Source organism: Scyliorhinus canicula, chromosome 11 (assembly GCF_902713615.1).
Source record: "Scyliorhinus canicula chromosome 11, sScyCan1.1, whole genome shotgun sequence".
Lineage (NCBI taxonomy): Eukaryota > Metazoa > Chordata > Chondrichthyes > Carcharhiniformes > Scyliorhinidae > Scyliorhinus > Scyliorhinus canicula.
Window position 1 is genome coordinate 31101410 of NC_052156.1, and position 21059 is coordinate 31122468.

Sequence of the window (21059 nt, forward strand, 5' to 3'; positions counted from 1 at the left end):
TTGGGTAGCAGGTGGAGCTGGGCGGAGTTGTATCAACTGAACTTGGCTCGACTGGTGGAGTAGATGAAGGTGGATTTTAAGAGGTGGGATGTGCTGCTGCTGGCAGAGCGGCACAGAGTGAAAATGACGGTGCTGCCCAGCTTTCTGTTTGTGTTTCAGAACCTCCAGATCTTTGTCTGCAAGTCGTTCTTTTGGAAGGTCAGTGGGTTGATTACTGGGTTTGTGTGGGGCGGGTGCAGCGGGCTTTTTTGGAGACGGGGACGAGTGGCTTTGCCGAATATGATAAATTATTACCGGGCGGCGAACAATGCAATGGTGAGGAAATGGGCCATGGCGTGGGGCGGCATCATGTAGGGGAACAAGTTTGAGGGCTTTATTATTGGCACCTTTACTGTTCTCGCCAGCCAGGTACTCTGCAAGCCCAGTGGTGGTGTCGGCTCTAAGGGTGTGAGGGCAGTGGAGGGAGCATTTGGAGTTGGAGGCTGCCTCGCTGTAGGCACCGATTTGCAATAACCATAGGTTTGCGCCAGCGGGGCTGTATGCAAGGTTTAGGGGGGAACTGGCAGGCAGGAATTGAGCGCTTTGGGGACTTGTTTACCGGGGGCAAATATGCGGGGCTGGAGGACTTGGAGGAAGTGTATGAGTTGCCCAGGTGAATGGCTTTGGGAACCTGCAGGTTCGGGACTTTGACAGGAAGGAGTGCTGTCCTTTCTGGAGCTGCCGCCCCAGGGGTTGCAGGACAAGGTGTTGTCGAAGGACGAAATAGGGGAGGGAAGGTGTCGGATATATATAAGGAATTGATGGAGTGGGAGGGAGCCCTGGTGGGAGTCATTAAGCCTAAAAGGGAGGAGGCGCTGAGAGGTGGGGCCAAGACGTGGTTAGAGGCCTTGTGGAGGGTGACCTCGTCCTCGTTGTGCGCGAGGTTAAGCTTCATCCAGTTCAAGGTGGTGCACTGGGCTCATATGACTGTGGCGAAGATGAGTAGGTTCTTTGCGGGGGAAGAGGATAGGTGTGGGCATTGCTCGGGGGGGGGGGGGGCTGCAAATCGCGTCGCCTGTTTTCACCGTGTCCAAGACCAACGGGGTTCTAGGAGGGGGTTCTCGGACGTGATGTCTGCGGTGTTGGGGTGGTTCAGAGTCTGCAGGTGGCGATATTTGGGGTGTCGGAAGACCAGTGAGTCCAAGGGGTGAGAGAGGCCGACTTCTTGGCATTTGCCTCCCGAATAACCTGGAGATGGACTTTGCTAGGGTGGCAGGGCTCGGAGCCGCCAAAAGCAGGAGTGTGGGTGAGCAACCTGGCAGAATGCCCGAGGCTGGAGAAGGTCAAGTTCACTCTGAGAGGGTCGGTAGAGGGGTTCAGCCGGAGGCGGAAGCCGTTTATCGATTTCTTCAAGGAGGATTGATGGATCAGCAAGGGGGGGTGGTGTAAGGGGGTAAAAATGGGATGTTGCAGGGTGTTGATATCGGGGAGGGGGGGGGGGGCGGGTGTAGGGGGTTGTGGTTGTTTATTCAGTTGTTTTGCTGTTCTGATATTTGTGTATGTTTGAAAATGCCTCGAATAAAATAGTTTTAAAAACATTTTTAATTTGGCAGAAAAGGAAGATATAAGGCAGCACGGTATCACAAGTGGATAGCACTGTGGCTTCACAGCGCCAGGGTCCCAGGTTCGATTCCCCGCTGGGTCACTGTCTGTGTGGAGTCTGCACGTTCTCCCCGTGTCTGCATGGGTTTCCTCCGGGTGCTCCGATTTCCTCCCACTGTCCAAATACATGCAGGTTAGGTGGATTGGCCATGATAAATTGTGACCAAAAAGGTTAGGAGGGGTTATTGGGTTACGGGGATAGGGTGGAAGTGAGGGCTTAATGTGGGTCGGTACAGACTCGGTGGGCCAAAATGGCCTCCATCTGCACTGCATGTTCTATGTTTCTATGAGAGGAAAAGAAGAGCACTTCATATTTTAAGTAATTCTAACCTTTTCTTCTTTATGTATTCAATGAAATAATTTGTTTAACCATTCTGCAGCTGATATTAGTGATGGACACCAACTAATGTACACTCTCTGATTCCCTCCCTCCTTGTAAACATTTAGTTCATTCATCTAGTAGCACAGGCACATATCAGCTGAGCAAAATTCAGCGTCCTTTTTGTTAAAAAGCGATAAAGTTATTTACATTGTTCAGATTTTACTGTTGAAAACTACCCCTCCCAAAATATAGCACCAGAAATCACAGCAAAAGTAGTACTTATGCATATAGCACTTAGCAGCAGCCATTATCATCATTAAATTCATGAAATAACTCACTTTTCTGTAGTTGAGTCAGTAGGAAATTATTCTGGAAATAGACCCCAGAGCAAAAGGTGTTGGCAAGTAAAACCTAGGATAGAACGAGAGAACATCTGGAAAAGCCTTCAGGAAATCAAGTCAAGCCAAAGAGGAAGCAGACGCTGTCTGTCTGTCTCTCTTCGACTCTGGGAGAATGCCTTAAATCATACTTTTATACATTAACAGAGTATGCAATTCAACAGAAATACTGAATTTTACTCCTGTAGCCACAGCAGATTAACAAACAATCGAGAAATAAGAAATAGCCGTATTGTGCTTAAATGTATTACTGAAAATTTGTAACATTTTTGAAAAGGTCAAAACACTTAGGAGCTCGTAAATTAAATTAAACTATTACTGTGATAATCTGATACTCTTAATTTTTATTCAAGGAAAGTCCAGTTGTGAAGATGATCTCATTTGTCTAAACCTATTTCTGTAAACTTGTAATTTTTTGGAACGGATTCATAAGTAATGAATGTAAATTTTCCTTTAATTGATTCTTTGCAATTTTACACCCAATTTCAATCTCCGGGAAGTTAGATCTGTTTTACTTTGGGGTTTGTGTCTTCCAACATATGGGTTTATTAAATAAAATGGAAATTATGCCGCATAACATGTAATTTTGGAAATGAGCATAGGCAGGCATTTCTTTTGCGAATTTGATTATTTACAAATACTGTCTGTAAGCTTTGGAATGAAAGATTAAATCATTATTTTGGAACAGTCGTATTATTGTGAAATTTAATATGCACCACCTTTCAAGTAGACAAGTATGATATAATTGATTCCTTAGTTATCTTCTCTATGGAATAAACTGTGGAAACAAATACCCTCCATTTGTTTGACGGAAAACCAAAGGGGTTTTAAAATAACAACCATTTTATCTCACTTAAAAATTACAAAAGATAATAGAGGGACATTATAAACTTGACATAAAAATCATATATAGTCAGCGGGGGCGGGGTTGCATTGTTAGTAAGGAATGAAGTTAAATCAATAGCAAGGAGCAATATAGGATCAGAAGGCATAGAATCTCTGTGGGTAGAGTTGAGGAATCACAAAGGTAAAAAGACCCTGATGGTTGTTACGTACAGGCCCCCAAGCAGTAGTCAGGATGTGGGGCAGAGAATAAATCGGGAGATAGAAAAGGCATGTAAAAAGGCAATATTACAATAATCATGGGGGACCTCAATATGCAGATGGACTGGGAAAATCAGGTTGGTAGTGGATCTCAAGAAATGGAATTTGTGGAATGTCTAGGAGATGGTTTTTTGGAGCAGCTTGTGACAGAGCCAACTAGGGAACAGGCAATTCTGGATTTGGTGATGTGCAATGAGGCAAACATGATTAGGAAACTTAAGGTGAAGGAACCCTTAGGGAGCAGTGACAGCAATATGATAGAATGTACTCTGCAGTTTGAGAGAGAGAAGCTGCAATCAGATGTAACAGTATTACAATTAAATAAGGGTAATGACAAAGACATGAGGGAGGAGCTGGCCAGGGTTGTTTGGAGAAGGAGCCTAGCAGGGAAGACAGTGGAACAGCAATGGTAGGCATTTTTGGGGGTTATTAGGGAGGCACAACAGAAATTCATCCCAAGGAGGAGGAAACAGGCTAAGGCTGACGAGGGATGTCAAGGACAGCATAAAGGCTAAAAGCTTACAAAGTGGCGAGGATTAGTGGGAAACAAAATAATTGGGAAGCCTTTAAAAGCGGGCAGAGGACAACTAAAAAAGCAATAAGGGGGGAGAAGATGAAGTACGAGTGCAAGCTAGCTAGTAATATAAAGGAAGATAGAAAGAGGTTTTTCAATATATAAAAGGTAAGAGAGAGGCAAAAGTAGACACTAGACCACTAGAAAATGTGGATGGAGAAGTAATAATAGGAAACAAAGAAATGGCAGATGAACTGAATAGTTACTTTGCATCAATCTTCATGGTGAAAGACACCAGTGGGATGCCAGAGCTCCAGGAAAACCAGATGGCAGAGGTGAGCGCAGTGGCCATCACTAAGGCGAAGGTTCTGGGAAACTGAAATGTCTGAAGGTGGATAAGTCACCTGGACCGGATGGACTACACCCCAGGGTCCTAAAAGAGATAGCTGAAGAAATTGTGGAGGCATTAGTGATGATCTTTCAGGAATCACTGGAGACAGGAAGGGTTCCAGAGGACTGGAAGGCGGCTAATGTAGCACCACTGTTTAAGAAGGGAGGGAGGCAGAAGATGGGAAATTATGGGCTGGTTAGCCTGACTTCGGTCATTAGTAAGATTTTAGAGTCTGTTATTAAAGATGAGATCACGAAGCACTTGGAAGTGCATGGTAAAAAGGGACTGAGTCAGCACGGCTTTGTCAAAGGGAGGTCGTGTTTGACAAATCTGTTAGAATTCTTTGAGGAGGTAACAAGCAAGTTAGACAAAGGAGAACCAGTAGGCATGATTTATTTAGATTTCCAGAAGGCCTTTGAAAAGGTGCCGCATAGGAGATTTTTAAATAAGTTAAGAGCTCATGGTGTTCAGGGTAAGATCCTGGCATGGATAGAGGATTGGTTGACTGGCAGAAGGCAAAGAGTGGGGATAAAGGGGTCTTTTTCAGGATGGCAGCCGGTGACTACTGGTGTGCCTCAGGGGTCTGTGCTGAGACCACAACTTTTTACAATATACATTAGTGATCTGGAAGAAGGTACTGAAGGCACTGTTGCTAATTTTGCAGATGATACAAAGATCTGTAGAGGGACAGGTAGAATTGAGGAAGCAAGGGGGCTGCAGAAGGACTTGGACAAGCTAGGAGAGTGGGTAATGAAGTGGCAAATGAAATACAATGTGGAAAAGTGTGAGGTTATGCACTTTGGAAGGAGGAATCTAGGCAATGACTATTTTCTAAATGGGGAACTGCTTTGGACAGCAGAAGCACAAAGGGACTTGGGAGTCCTTGTTCACGATTCTCTTAAGGTTAATGTGCAGGTTCAGTCGGCAGTTAAGGCGGCAAATGCAATGTTAGCATTCATGTCAAGAGGGCTAGAATACAAGACCAGGGATGTACTTCTGAGGCTGTATAAGGCTCTGGTCAGACCCCATTTGGAGTATTGTGAGCAGTTTTGGGCCCCATATCTAAGGAAGGATGTGCTGGCCTTGGAAAGGGTCCAGAGGAGGTTCACAAGAATGATCCCTGGAATAAAGAATTTATCATATGAGGAACGTTTGAGGACTTTGGGTCTGTACTCGTTGGAGTTTAGAAGGATGAGGGGGGGGGATCTTATTGAAACGTACAAGATACTGCGAGGCCTGGATAGAGTGGACGTGGAGAGGATGTTCCACTTGCAGGAAAAACTAGAACCAGAGGACACCATCTCAGATTAAAGGGACAATAGTTTAAAACAGAGATGAGGAGGAATTTCTTCAGCCAGAGGGTGGTGAATCTGTGCAACTCTTTGCCGCAGAAGGCTGTGGAGGCCAATTCACTGTCTTTAAGACAGAGATAGATAGGTTAATAAGGGTATCAGGGGTTATGGGGATAAGGCAGGAGAATGGGGATGAGAAAATATCAGCCATGATTGAATGGCGGAGCAGACTCGATGGGGCGAGTGGCCTAATTCTGCTCCTATGTCTTATGGTTTTCTTCTTCGGGGGATTTCATCTGGAAAACAGATGAAAAGACTAATTTCTTGCTCCAACACTCAGAATTAATTTTCCTTTTGTCCTTGAAGACCCTTTGCCTTGCTAAAGGCAAAATTCCACATTATTATTTTTTGTCATTTTTAACTCAATTATTGAAATTGATCCTAAAATTTCAGAAGATCAATGTAATTCAGATGGTCTCATTGGAGATTTAAGGGAACTGATATACGTTGCATGGATAGAATGTACCTACCTCATGGTCATGATTGCGAAGACCAATACTGATGGAGCGACTAGCTCTCGCGATAACTGCCGTCATGGCATAAAGATTAATAAGAACATCAGCCACTCTCTTGACTACCAGTTGCTCTTCCACTATCGTCTGAGGAGGGGGAAGTCACAACTATGTTATAATAGGCTTAGGTTGTTAAAAATAGAACCTCACTAGAAATGCAGCAAGTTTCATCATTTCAATATATAACCCAATTTAGCTGAAAGCTTTCAAAAATATGGGGGTGAAATTCTTCCTTGAAAAGCAAGAGAATGTTTTGTTTTTCCCATCACAAACTACACATTATGCAATTTACAAACATGTGCTCTCTGACCTATCTAATTAAATGTTAGTTTAAAAATGACAAACAGGTTTCCCTGAAAACTACACTTTTGAGTGAAATAACCAAACTCTCTAAACCTGTGACAAAATAAGGGCTTTTAAATTAAGTACCAATCCAGTGGTTCTCTTCTTAACCTTTTCTCATGCTCTCTTCACACGATGGGAAGAGACCAAAACTAGACCCAGTACAGCTAAACAAAATCTTGTACAGGAACACTATTATTTTCTTTGTGCTATATTGATTGGACTATCCTAGCTACGCATCCCAGTCACCTGTTTTTTCTATTTCTTTCTGGTAGCTTTGGTGAACCTGCAGCAACTCATGCACTAAAACACTCACGGTTCTTTCATGTTCAGAGTAATTAGTTTAGAGCTCTGCATTATGCAACCCCATTACAACATAATTATCTGCAGTAAATGTAATCTGTCAAAAGCAGACCCATTCCCTCATCACACCTTGACCAGATTTGTCGTATTTTTTCTTCTCCACCAAGGTTTATTTAAGCACTAGCTTGTCATTCATGAATGCCCCTGATGTCTGGATCCAGATTATTACAGACTGTTAAGATTACCACTTTTCCATGGCACACTGTTTTAAAAGAATCTTATTTATCTAAAGACATCTAGCTTCACCATCAAATGCAAAATATTGCATTCAAATGAGTATTTCATAACACCATTAAATGCACAGGTAGTTTAATATGTTGGCCTGTTTAATCCCAGATTTATTTCCACCATTAAGTCGGGTTTGCTCATTCTTTTTATGATTGCTGCTCTCTTACTTGATTTTTTTCCCTCTCCATGCCACTTACTCCTTACAGATAGGCTGATCTGAATTAGCCCCATTCAATTTTCCTATTCTTGCTGCCCTCTTGTTAGAATTCATTCTCCGAACAGAGATCCAAGCAAACAAACATTGAGGTCCCAATATTCCACCCAATTGAAATGGGCCATATCCCTCATGTACTGAAATCTGACCAGAAAATACCAGTCCTAAAAAATGAAACTCGACATGCTGTAAAATAGAATGCACCTCAGAATAACAATGCTGCAACACAAACTAAATAACTGACAAAAGAGGCCCATTTCTCACTTGCAATGAGAATCCAAATGGAGGAGACGTAGGAATGCAAGGTGGATAGGAATGAACGATAGGAATGAAGGAATGAACGAAGGTCTGCGGTATGCACAATAATTAGAAAATCTACAACTCCTCTCCCGGAAGGGCCACACTCCACAACCTGGGTGTAGGTTGGGGTTTTTATACTGCGAGGTCCCGCCTTGTTAAGGGGAAACACTGCCCCCAGTTACCAGGGGAGTTCATACTTTGAAGTGAAGGGAGAGAATTGTATAGAGCATAGATGTTGGCCCCAGAGGGGGTCGTAACACAATTCATGACTTCATTTCTTTGTTCTTTTTGTTCTAGGAGGCAAGTTCTCCACATACATCCACTCTCTGTAAATGTATTTCTCTTCTGTAAAATGTGCTTTGTGGCTATTCCCAAAGCAAAAAAAAAAACATCCCACATGCATGCATCTCTACATAGATTTTACATTTGTGTACATTTGCTGTCAAAAAACCTGGTTTTACTTTTTTCATTATTTTACTCATTTAAAAAAAAAATCAACTCATCCCTTTATAAATTCTTACACCATATTTATATGTAATTATAGGGTGTGGTCATTAGATGGCACTATATTACATTTACTTGACAAATTGTTATAACTCGCGTTTCACCTTCAATTTTATACCTCAATAACAAATTTCTCATGACCAAAACAAGCTTGTAAAATTTTTCGAAAAAACAAAATGATACTTTTTCCACAATAAAATGGTTACATTTGTCCAACAAATGGTCTCGTGTCTCTTTTAATACCTTCATTACAGTTTTGCTTGATGGCCTTCCCTCAAGCCAAATATTGGTCTTGGTGGAATTCAGATTGTGGAGGCTAAAGTCTAAGTATGTGCAGTGTAGCTCATTTGCCAGAAAGCCTATCCATCAGTGGCTTGTATTGATGTGCTTTATTTGAAACTAGAGGCAACTTTGTAAAGCCTTGTGTGGGTAAAGTTGAAATGAAGGTTTTCTTTTTAAACAGCTGTGTGTGCGTATATGAATGATAGGAGTCTTTTTTCAGAGTCATCTAGACACATAGAAAATAGGAGCAGGAGCAGACTATTTGGCTGTACGAGCTTGTTCCACCGCCATTCATTATGATCATCCAACTCGGTAACCTGTTTCTGCTTTCCTTCCCATATCCTTTGATGCCTGGAGCTCCAAGAGCTATGTTTAACTCCTTGAAACAATGTTTTGGCCTTGACTGCTTTCTTTGGTAGCGAATTCCACAGGCTCATCACTCTCTGGGTGAAGAAATCTCTCCTCATCTTAGTCCCAAGTAGTTTACCCTGTATCCTTAGACTGACCCCTGGTTCTGGAATCACCCGCCATCAGGAACATCCAGCATATGCTCCGCCTCAGACAGGGTCTGCTGCCAAACAGCGCTGGGGACCTGGGTTCAACTCTGACCTTGGGTGATTGTCTGCGTGAAGTTTCCACGTTCTGTGTGGGTTTCCTCTGGGTGCTCCATTTTCTTCCCACAGCCCAAAGCTGTTTAGGTTAGGTGGATTGGCCATGCTAAAAAATTGCCCCTTAGCGTCCAGGAATGTGCAGATTACATGGGCTACAGGGATAGGGAAGGGGAGTGGGCTCTTTTGAAGGGTCGGTGCAGACTTGATGGGCCAAATGGCCTCATTCAGCGCTGTAGGGATTCCATGGTCCTGTTAGAATTTTATACGTTTCTAGGAGATCCCCTGCATTCTTCTAAACTCCAGTGGAAATGATCCTAACCTCAATCTTTCCTCATACGACAGTCCCACCATCTCTGGAATAAGTCTGATAAACCTTTGCTGAACTCCCTCTATAGCAAGTATATCCTTCCTCAGATAAGGAAACCAAAACTGCACACAATATTCCAGGTGTACCCTCACCAAGGCCGTGTATACCTGCAGCAAGACCTCCCTGCTCCTGTACTCGAATCCTCTCACTATGAAGGCCAACAGATCATTTGCTTTATTTACCACCTGCTACACCTGCATGCTTACCTTGAGGAATTGGTGTACAAGGACACCCAGATTCCATTGCAGATTTCCCTCTCTCAATATATAGCCACTCAGATAATCATCTGCCTTCCTGCTTTTGCTACCAAAGTGGATAATCTCACATTTAAATTGGTATTTTGTTGAAAAATTATTAATTTTCAATCAACAGAGAATGTTTCTAATCATCTAGGGGAGGTGGTGGCACAGTGGTATTGTTGTTGGAGTAGTAATTCAGATACCCAGGATAATGATCTGGGGACCTGGGTTCGAATCCCACCATGGCAGGTAATGGAATTTAACTCAATAAAATATCTGGAATTAAAATGAAACCATTGTTAACGGTCATAAAGACCCATCTGGTTCCTTTAGGGAAGGAAATCTGCCGTCCTTACCTGGTCTAGCCTATATGTGACTCCAGACTTACAATGTGGTTGTAAGGGCAATTATAGATGGGCAATAAATGCTGGCACAGCCTGCGATTCCCACGGGCAGCACGGTAGCATAGTGGTTAGCACAAATGCTTCACAGCTCCAGGGTCCCAGGTTCGAATCCCGGCTTGGGTCACTGTCTGTGTGGAGTCTGCATGTTCTCCCCGTGTGTGCGTGGGTTTCCTCCGGGTGCTCCGGTTTCCTCCCATAGTCCAAAGATGTGCAGGTTAGGTGAATTGGCCAGGCTAAATTGCCCTCAGGGTCCAAATTGCCCTTAGTGTTAGGTGGGGTTACTGGGTTATGGGGATAGGGTGGAGGTATGGGCTTGGGTAGGGTGCTCATTCCAAGAGCCGGTGCAGACTCGATGGGCTGAATGGCCTCCTTCTGCACTGTAAATTCTATGAAATCTCACTTTTTTGAAGACCATAAATTAAACATTCTAATTGCTATCACCTGAGATAGGGAGATGGCGCGTCTTTTCTCATTCTAATTTAATGTATTTTTAAATAAGAAAACAAGCTGTATTTTGCAGGCAAACAGAATTTCTGACGGTGATGGACAGGAAGAAGTATACAAGGCGTAACGGAGGGGAGGATAAGAGTGGATATATAATCAAGGGCAAGAATAGTAACAGTAGAGTAACAGAGGGGGGAGGATACATGGATTTTGTAGATAAAGTAAAAAACATAGGGGCTGAATTAGTGCTAGTGATAGAATTATGAGTACGAATGGATGGTGGAGGGAGTGAGAAGAACCCTGCTGAGGGTTACAATTGTCCTCCTGAAGCACCGACCAAAATGCAGCATATTTTCACGGCAACCTTTTCTCACTATAATCTTAAAAGATGCTGTCAAGAGCAGACTTTTAGCTTTAAATGTTTCAACTTTTGCAGAAAACGCATCTATTTTCTTTCCACAAGTACATTCCTTGGAATAGCAATATTTTAATTACCTTGCCATATCTGTAGAGTAAGCTTTCTACTGTGTTCCCCAAATTGTACACATTCTCTTCCATTTTCTTGGCACTCTCCTGCAGGAAACAATTCAAATATTGCCCTTAATTTCAAAAAGGAAGGATGTTATGCTAAACCTTTAGAAAGCAGTGGTTAGGCCTCAGTTGGAGTAGTCAATTACATGTCGCACGCCAGCACTTATTTGTTAAAGGCAAATCATATTTTATTAACTTGAGCAAGCTCATTGGTGAAGTAATGGTGCTGATTGAGGAGGACAGTGAGATCGATGCTGTGTATATAAACTTTCAAAAGGCATTTAACAAGGCACCATGTTATACATTTTAGAAAAATTGAAGCACATGGAATTAAAGAGACAGAGACAGCGTGGATACTAAATTGGCTGGAGTCAGAAAGCAAGTATTACGTTGAACATTTATTTTCCCACACTGGAGGGAAGCACACAGTGGTATCCACAGGAATCGTTATTAAGCCCATCGGTCTTTTTGATATAAATGTGCACATGGGTATACAGGAACAAATTGCAAAGCTTGCAGATGATCCAAAACCCAAAAATGTAGTAAACAATGAGGAGTTTACTAACAGATTTTTAGGAAAACCTGAACAGATTTGTAAAATTCGAAAACACATTGCAGATGAAAATTTAATGCAGAGAAGTGTGAAGTGAAGGTTTTGATGAGAAGAACGAGGTGAAGCAATTTGAGTTAAATGGCACAATTTTCAAGGGAGGCCTGGGCCTATCTCTGTCTCTTTAATTCCATGTGCGTCAAATCTTTGAAGACGGCAGGACAAGTTGAGAAGGCTGTTAAAAAAAAAACACAAATGGGATCTTGGCTTTGTTTAATAGAGGAATAGATTACAAAATTAAGGATGCTCCCAGAAACCTTTAGAAACACTGCTTAAGCCTCAGTTGGATAGTTAAGTTGAATTCTGAGCACCGCACTTCGGGGAGAATATCAAGTCAGGTATTTTAAATACACTTAATATAGGTAAAAAAAAAAGCTGTTTAAAGCATAAATATTAAATCCCAGTTTTAAAATGAAAGAAACATACAATTTCCAAACTCAGACATGAGTTTGGGAAACACAGAACCACTGATAAAAACATCACATTTTTCCAAGGGCAGGGGCTGAATCCCATGACAATAAGGTGGAAGCATTAAAGACTCCATTGTTCTGATTTCAGGCCACTTGTGATAACAGCCTGAACCACATTCCATAACATATGCAAGCCAAAACATTTTAGACTGTGTTAAGACAGTTTCAATTATATTTTCGGAATTATAGTATGATGAGATGACATAACGTCTCAATTGTTGCAGATAAGCAACAATTGGAAGTGGCGTTGCATCGTGAGGATGGACGGCTTGTTATCAAATCAAATGTGTTTTGAATATAGCTTAAACCAATTAGGATTATATTGGGGTGTGATCGGATCGCTTAAGACAGATATGAAATAGTATATCCATGGATGATTTGGCCACCATTTTAGACAGAAAGAGACAGAGAAAGAAAGGAAGAAAGAGACAGAGAGAAAGAGACAGGAAAGAGACGGAAAGAGACAGAGAAAGAAAGGAAGAAAGAGACAGGAAAGCGATAAAGAGAAGAAAGACAGAAAGAGAGAGAGAGAGAAAGGAAGAGAATTAGAAAAGAGTTCTGTATTCCTATTTCATTTTCATACTTTGACTTCAGCCGTTGACTTTTAAAGTTGTGTTCAGGCTATTGTCTCAGAAGATAATTCCTGTGATTCTTTGAAGAAAATCAAATTGTCTACAAACTACCTTTTAAATAAAATTCAAGTTGTAACCAATGAACTTCAAATAAAACAATTCTTATTTGCACCTGACAAGTTTTTAACTTGAATTTCTACTGAGTTTCAGCAATGTCTCAAGAACAACCGGTAAATTGAATAAAACTTCACAATCCGAAGATACAGCACCCTAAATTCTATCTCTCAACTAGTTAGTTTTGTGCATACATATTAACGGCATTGCTCTTGGTGCATCATAATACTCGAATAAGTCGCACTCTGCCCAAGAGTTTTGCGTCAACTGGGGACCCGCCATATATAGAAACCCATCGCCAGGCATAGGGATATTCAAATGAACCGCCACACAGTTTGCTCAAAGTGCAGAATTGTTTAAGAAGGACTGATCTTTAATACTGTTAATAATAATATTGTAAAATCAGTTCTTTAGTAACTGATAACGTTACATATAGCAGATGGGAAAATCTCTCGCCCCCAATTCCTACCCATGCTGCCTTTCTGCTATTTGCCTGCTTCACCTGAAATCTACATTTGAATTTCATTGTTTCATGCCAAAAATCAACAATAATTGAAATAAACCACGGATTTAATTTTTTTAAAAATGGAAAATGTATAGAATTGTAGACTTTAATCAGCAATGCATTGATAATAAGCCTAGAATGCCATTTAATAGAACACATACTTGGTATTATAAATCAGTGGGCCAAATTAACGGGCTTTGCATTACTCCATTTATTCCATACATACATAAACATTCTATGGAAACAGAAATATCAAAGTCTTTAATTATGTAATGCGGTTGATGACCTACTCTGTATATTCAATATTGGTTTCAGTAATTGCTGAAAAAATATTTCCCAAAATATATCTGATAAATAAAGACCAGAAATTGTGCTTTATAGGAATAAGTACCTCCAAACTCGGATGCACAACACCATTTTTGCCTGTAAGGCCGTAATCCACAGTTCTCCCAAAAGAACTTCCCAATCTTTTTCCTAACATCTCCAGCGCAACTCCAATGTTTCCTTTCTTCATCTGTCTGAAAGCAAACAGAAAAACCTCATGACTTAAAAATAGGGGGTCACAAAGAAATCACAGAGCCAATAAATATTACGTGCCGTTCCAGTTGCAATGCAACGTAACAGAAATTGCCAATAGGGCACAAGGACCCAGCTAACTGGAAATGAGATGGATGACCAGCACATCCATGTTGTTTGGTGGTGTTGGTTGAGGAATGTTAGCTAAGAACACTCATTTCTGCACTAAATGTCACTTCATAGAATTTACAGTGCAGAAGAAGGCCATTCGGCCCATCGAGTCTGCACCGGCTCTTGGAAAGAGCACCCTACCCAAGCCCACACCTCCACCCTATCCCCATAACCCAGTAACCCCACCCAACATTGAGGGCAATTTTGGACACTAAGGGCAATTTAGCATGGCCAATCCGCCTAACCTGCACATCTTTGGACTGTGGGAGGAAACCGGAGCTCCCGGAGGAAACCCACGCGCACAGGGGGAGAATGTGCAGACTCTGCACAGACAGTGACCCAAGCCGAGAATCGAACCTGGGACCCTGGAGCGGTGAAGCAATTGAGATAACCACAATGTAACGTGCTGCCCTGTTTGTCATAGTAGATGTGCTTTTAAATTTGGCAGCTTGGCTTCGACCACAGCCTTGTATTAGAATCATATCAGAGAATCCTCAGTGCAGGAGGCCATTCAACCCATCCAGTCTGCACTGACCCTCCGAAAGAGCACCCTACCTAGGCCCAATCCCCTGCCCTATCCCAGTCATCCCACCTAACCTTCGATCACTTTGGGACAATTTAGCAAGGCTGATCCACCTGAACTGCACATCTTTGGTCAGTGGGAGGAAACCCATGCAAACACAGAAGGCGCAGACTCCACACAGTCACCCGAGGTCGGAATTGAACCCGGGTCCCTAGCGCTGTGAGGCAGCAGTGCTGACCATTATGCCACCTTGCCGCCCAAGAAGCAAGGATACCACCGAGTTATTGTTAATACCATCTCAAAAGGCAGCACGGTAGCATTGTGGATAGCACAATCGCTTCACAGCTCCAGGGTCCCAGGTTCGATTCCGGCTTGGGTCACTGTCTGTGCGGAGTCTGCACATCCTCCCCGTGTGTGCGTGGGTTTCCTCCGGGTGCTCCGGTTTCCTCCCACAGTCCAAAGATGTGCAGGTTAGGTGGATTGGCCATGATAAATTGCCCTTAAGAGTCCAAAATTGTCCTTAGTGTTGGGTGGGGTTATTGGGTTATGGGGATGGGGTGGAGTTGTCGACTTTGGATAGGGTGCTCTTTCCAAGAGCCGGTGCAGACTCGATGGGCTGAATGGCCTCCTTCTGCACTGTAAGTTCTATGAAAAGCTGACAACTTTATTAAAGGTTCTCAAACGCGGTGTAGCAATTTCTGGAGTCCAAAGCCATTAACCGAGCAGGTAGGGGTATTAACCAATGGGAAAGAGACATGTATATTGCTTTGTCAAATTTTAGGCTTCTATATGGTCCACTTCTTGTTTTAAGCGCACAATCCACAGTGTCATTCTCGAACTCCGAAATAACCTGATAAAGTAGTTAGCCAAAATAAATGTTGAATTTCTTTCCACTTACAGTCTTTTGTATCAATAATAATGCAACTAGGCACCAATCATGATAGGTATATGAAGCCACAAATTTGAAAGCACAATTATTTCTTTATCAATAATTTCTAAAATAGGATATCAAGAGGCTTCTATGATGAACCCACCTGCCATCTGAAAACACAAGAAGCAAAACGTACATACCCAGCAGAGCCTATACAACAGAACAGATCTCAAATCAAGAATATAATTTTTCCCTTCTCAGAGAAAATCCGATCACTCTAATATGAATTAACATGTCCCTCTTTGTAACCGGCATCTTCCTTCATCCTATTGCCCCATGTTAGCAATTACAGTGTCAATGAAATTTAAGACCCTGGAGAAATTCGAATTTCTGAATTTATTCAATCTGTGAATGTGTCAAAATGAATATCCGAGTAGCCTGCTTAGATGTCTCGACCTCAAGAGCACTTATTTACTGTGTCCACCTGATTTCATTTTATACAGCATTTATTTCCTGAATTAACAGGAATATTGCATAATTTCCAAAAGAATGGCATCAAGCCTATTCAAACCTATTTCACATAGCTTTCAGCCTTTGTTACCTGATCATATTTCGTAACATAGTACTACAAAATCTTCAGTTCCATCGTTTGTCAAATTTTGTCCCAATATGAATGGTACAAGCTTTGATTTATTAGTAGAAATCCCAAGCTGACCCTTTTCACTTTACTTTAATTTGTTCTACAACAAGACGGGGCCCTCTGGATTTATATTTCGATATTGCAATTGCCGCATAATTACAGCCTTAAATCAGCCTTTAATCGCCTTTAATTACAGAATATTGGTAAAATTGATAAAAACATTCAAGTTTAAAATGAGCATAATTAAGGCAACTAACTCTGGGATCAGGGTTCAGTACTCTGGTTACAATGAAACTAGAGCTAAAGTCTAAGTTACATCAGTCATGGTTGACTCAATGGAATATCAAACACACTCTACACAGCTCTCAGTAACTGCACAGGCATGGATTATTTTTTGGGATGTGGTTCAGAAGGAAAATCTTTAGGACAAAATGAAAAATTGTTCAGGCTTGCATACTTTATTTTTCCAGTAAGGATTTTTCCTGCGTGCTGCAAACCTGTCAACGCCACGTACAACCGTAGAATTTCATTTGTCCCCTGCAATACATGAAAAAGATTAATTTATCCAACAAAAATGGAAGTTAGCCAATAATTTTTTTAAGTTGTAATTGTGAGATACATTTGATATGCCAACTAGTACATAAAGGTTTGGTTCAAAATTTTATTTGTGCAGAACACCCACCAAATTTCACAACCTATTACACTTGTTACTCGGTATAATCTCACCCCATCATACCCAGATAGGTCTGTATACAGCGATTTGATAGTGCTGCCAAACACTGCAGCCATACCATTGATCACAATGAGGGATGCTTATATTAGTATCATGACTCAACATGTACATCAGCAGCCATTCCAGAGATTTATGTTTTCATCACAAGAAATGGAGGTTTTGTAATCTGCGTTTAAAATATTAACCTCCAGTGACTGAACAAAAGCACAAACGCTGCAAAACTTAGCTCCATAGTGGCACTGCTATGGAAGTCCTAAAGACTTTGACTGCTGTGTGTTGCTGGCCATTGCCAATGAGGCTTGTTTAGTGCTCCATGCTGGGATGGGCACAAAGTGCAGGTCGTCACGTCAGGAGTGCTCAGATCGCGATGTCAAAAGGTCTTTCCAGTTGATTTGATGTACTTTGTGAAAACTTGCGACCACGCATGCCAAGTGTATGCATGTGCCAGTCACTTCCAGCTGAACACATGCACGAGGGACACCACACCCCTGCTATTTAAAGGATCAGCCACCAAATTTGCAATGAGGTGCTTTTTGACTTATTTCTTTGTGGAAGTATGGTAGCTTGCTTGTGGAGGCCACTTGGTGTATCCATTCAGGAATGCTGGTACTGGCAGAGTGTCAGGGCCAGGGCGCATGAATGTTACCATCCTGCGAGTCAGCACATTGTGCCTGGCAGTACCACTGCCACTCCCCCAGGGTGGCACCTCATTCAAGGAAAATGGAAGCTACCCAATATTTTTTTTTTTATAATTGTAATTGCGTGGCACATTTGAAACTCCAACTAGATTTCTTTAAAATATATTTGGTCACTGGATGTAGGCATCACTGGCTAGACCAGTGTTTATTGCCCATCCTAGATGTTGTCTCCTTCAATAGGGTCTCCAGCCTCACACTAGAGCGAGGATGGTACTGCTGGTGGTCGTAAAGGTCACAGTCACATTAAATTTTTATTATAACCGGCTCATTCTATCATTCTAGAGCGGGTGGGATGACAAAGAGCATCTCCTAATTGACCGTCTTTTGCTGTTCCTGGTGTTATTGGAGCCTCTTTGGGGATGGCTTGAAGGGATTCTTTCAGGGGTGTTGGTCCCATGCATTTGCTGCCCTTGTCCTTCTAAGTGGTAGAGGTCACAGGTTTTGAAGGCGCAAGAGTCTTGCTGAGTTTCTGTAGTGCATCTTGCTCCCACAATGCTACCATTGTGCGTTGGTGGCGGGGAGAGCGAATGTTTAAGGTGATGGATGGGATGCCAATCAAGTGAGCAGCTTTTTCCTGGTTGGTGCCAAGTTTTTTTGAGTGCTGTTGGAGCTGCACTCATGCAGGTATATGGAGAGAATGCCATCACATTCTTGACTTGAAGATCGTGTACATGAGTCAGGAGGGGAGTTACTCTGCAGAATTCTCAGCCTCTGACATGCCCTTGAGCAACAGTATTTATATAGCTGGTCCAAATCAGTTTCTGCTCAGCATGTTCACAATGGAAGATTCAGCAATGGTAATGCCATTGAATGTTAAGGGGAGATGGTTAGGTTATCTCTTGCTGACGATGGTCATTGCTTGAAACTTGTGTGGCACAAATATCATTTTCCACTTATCAGCTCAAGCCTGAAATGTTGTCCAGGTCTTGCTGCATATGGGCACGGACTGCTTCAGTTTCTAATTGAGGTATCCAAGATGATAAACCGTATTGATAAAGCAGACACAATATAGAACGGGAGATCATAGTTTTAAGATGGGGGTAGCAGATTTAAAACTGAGATGAGGAAAAATGATTTCTCTCAAAGGTTTGTGAATCTGTGGATTTCACTACCCAGAGTGTGGTGGGTGGCAGGACTTGAGTAAATTTGAGGAAAAATACAGGTTTTTAATTAATAATGGGTTGAAGGGTTATGGAGAATGGGCAGGAAAGTAGAGATGAGGCCGTGATGCGATCAACCATGATCATATTGAATGGTAGGAGCAAGCTCGAGGGGTTGAATTGCCTACTCCTGCTCCTAGTTCTTATATTCTTAGTATCCAAGTCTCAAATGTTGTGAACATTGTGAAATCACCAGCAACCATTCCACTTCTGACCTAATGATGGAGGGAAGGTCATTGATTTGATGCACATTGTGAAAATCAACCCGGAGGACCAACTCAAATCAGTGAGCGACTCAATCTGTTGGTAAAATCCATTAAAGTTACAACTTTGTTACCGTATACTTGTTGCAAAGATTTCTTTAAAAAATAGCGGCACACAATCAACGAGCTAAGTAATACCTCTCCACTTTTCAACATATTCAACTGTTAATCATCATTACCATTAAATTCAGTGACCAAACAATCGAGTTTTCAGCTTACCTCAAAAATCAGAAGTATTCTGCTGTCCCGGAGAAATCGTTCATAGGGATAATCTTTCATATAGCCAAGGCCTCCCAGAATCTGCAATGCTTCACTAATGCATACCCAGGCACCCTCAGAACTGTAAACCTGATCAAAATCACCATGATTAGGCATACTACACACAGAAAGTTAAATTAGTTACATTGAACAGCAAGGAAATTTGAGGGATTTGTTTTTAAAGCGATGATTGGAATTTAATGGCATTTTGGGGAAATAATGACCATAATAAATGAACAAGATTATAATAATAGCTCTTTGTGACATTTGGTACTTTTTATTCCAAAAAAGGACTAACGGCAAGACACTCTTAGCCACTGTACCACATACAGCAAGTAAAGCAAACTCAATTATGTAGGTACAAAGTTTGAGATGTGAACATTATAAAGCAGAAACATTGCAATTTAGTATTTCATTATCAATGGCTGATAAATGTCATGTCCTGTCACCAGCTGCCAACAGGAAAATGGTAGGAAAACACTAACTCCCAAGATTTACTTGGGGCCTGCAGAGGACCATTTTAATTAAATCCACAGTTGTTTAATCCAGTTATATATTTCATATTTTGACATTACATAGAGTTTACATTTTACAAGTCTACACATTGTTTCTGGATATTGATGTGGTAAGTTTAATTACTCATGCTCGCACATCTAAACTAATTCTCATGTAAAATGAGACATTTTTATATGAACACAGTTCCCCTTCCTGCTCAAATGTCACAAATCAAATCATCTAAAATAGTTTCATATAAATAAGTTTAGATTTTAGTCCACTACCTTCACCATGGCAGCTTCTACAGAACAATCTGGCTCTCCTGGCCGGTCCATCATTCCTGCAGTCAAGTAGGCCATGCTCTCCATTACATAGGCTTGCATTGCCATCAGTGTGAATTTCTCCTAAAGGAAACCACAACAGTAAGATCCATGAAAACTGACCAGCAAACTAACTCATATCATCTCCAGGTATAGCAAAACACTTTCCCTACTGCCCATCATTGGCAAAACAAACATGCTGTATTATTTTAAAATTAGTTCAAAAATTATTCTGAGGCTGTCAGCTAGTTGTTGCTGAACAAATGGCACCTGGTAGCACTGTCGACAAGACTTTCCATCACCCTCATGATGATTGGGAGCAGACTGATGGGGTAGAAATTGGCCAGATTGAATTTGTCCTGCTTTCAGTGCATAGAACATGTGTGAACAAATTCTCCACATGGTCGGGAAAATGTCAGTGCTCCATATTCTTCTGGAGCACAAGTTTTCACGACTACAGCCAAGGTGCTGTTAGCATCCACAGTTTTTTTCTGTATTCAATGCATTGGGCCATTTCTTGAGAGTGAATTGAATTGGCTGAAGACTGGCTTTTGTGATGCTAGGTAACTCAGGGAGAGGCAGAGACAGATCAGCTATTGGTACTTTTGGCTGAAGATAGCTGTAAATCACCCTCGTCTTTTGCACTGATACATCGGTTTCCATCATCACAGAGGATAAATAAATATATGGAGTCTCATCATCTGTTTGTTGTTAATTTATCTACCATAGCTTACTCAATGTGGCAGGACTGCAGAGCTTTGATCAGATCCCTTGATTTTGGGATTGTTTAACTCCTGGTTTCTGTTGAACATATAGGTAGTCCTATGTTGTAACTTCACCAGGTTGATACCTCAACTCTAAGTATTTCTGGTGCTCCTCCGGTCTCACTCTTCTGCACTTCTCATTGAACCAGGTATTTGCCATTGGTAGAGTGAGGGTTATGCTGGGTCATGAGGTTACAGATTATGGTTGAATACAACTTGCTGATGGTCCATATGATCCCATTGATATTCAGTTTTAAGTTGCAGGTCTCATCTGAATGATGCACGATATTAATGTCACACAACACAATGTAGG

The 21059-nt window shown here is 41.7% G+C and overlaps 1 protein-coding gene across 1 annotated transcript in view; it reads right to left on the minus strand.

Annotated features, from left to right (window-relative positions):
• Window positions 1-21059, minus strand: part of acad9 (acyl-CoA dehydrogenase family, member 9) — a 67015-nt gene that overhangs the window by 2391 nt on the left and 43565 nt on the right. Inside the window, exons 11-17 of the mRNA XM_038812708.1 lie at window positions 19947-20066; window positions 19129-19257; window positions 16513-16592; window positions 13726-13852; window positions 11028-11105; window positions 6193-6321; window positions 2302-2374 (exon numbers count right to left, since the gene is read on the minus strand). Of these exons, the coding sequence (XP_038668636.1) occupies window positions 2302-2374; window positions 6193-6321; window positions 11028-11105; window positions 13726-13852; window positions 16513-16592; window positions 19129-19257; window positions 19947-20066 (736 nt within the window). The remainder of the gene's footprint in view (window positions 1-2301; window positions 2375-6192; window positions 6322-11027; window positions 11106-13725; window positions 13853-16512; window positions 16593-19128; window positions 19258-19946; window positions 20067-21059) is intronic.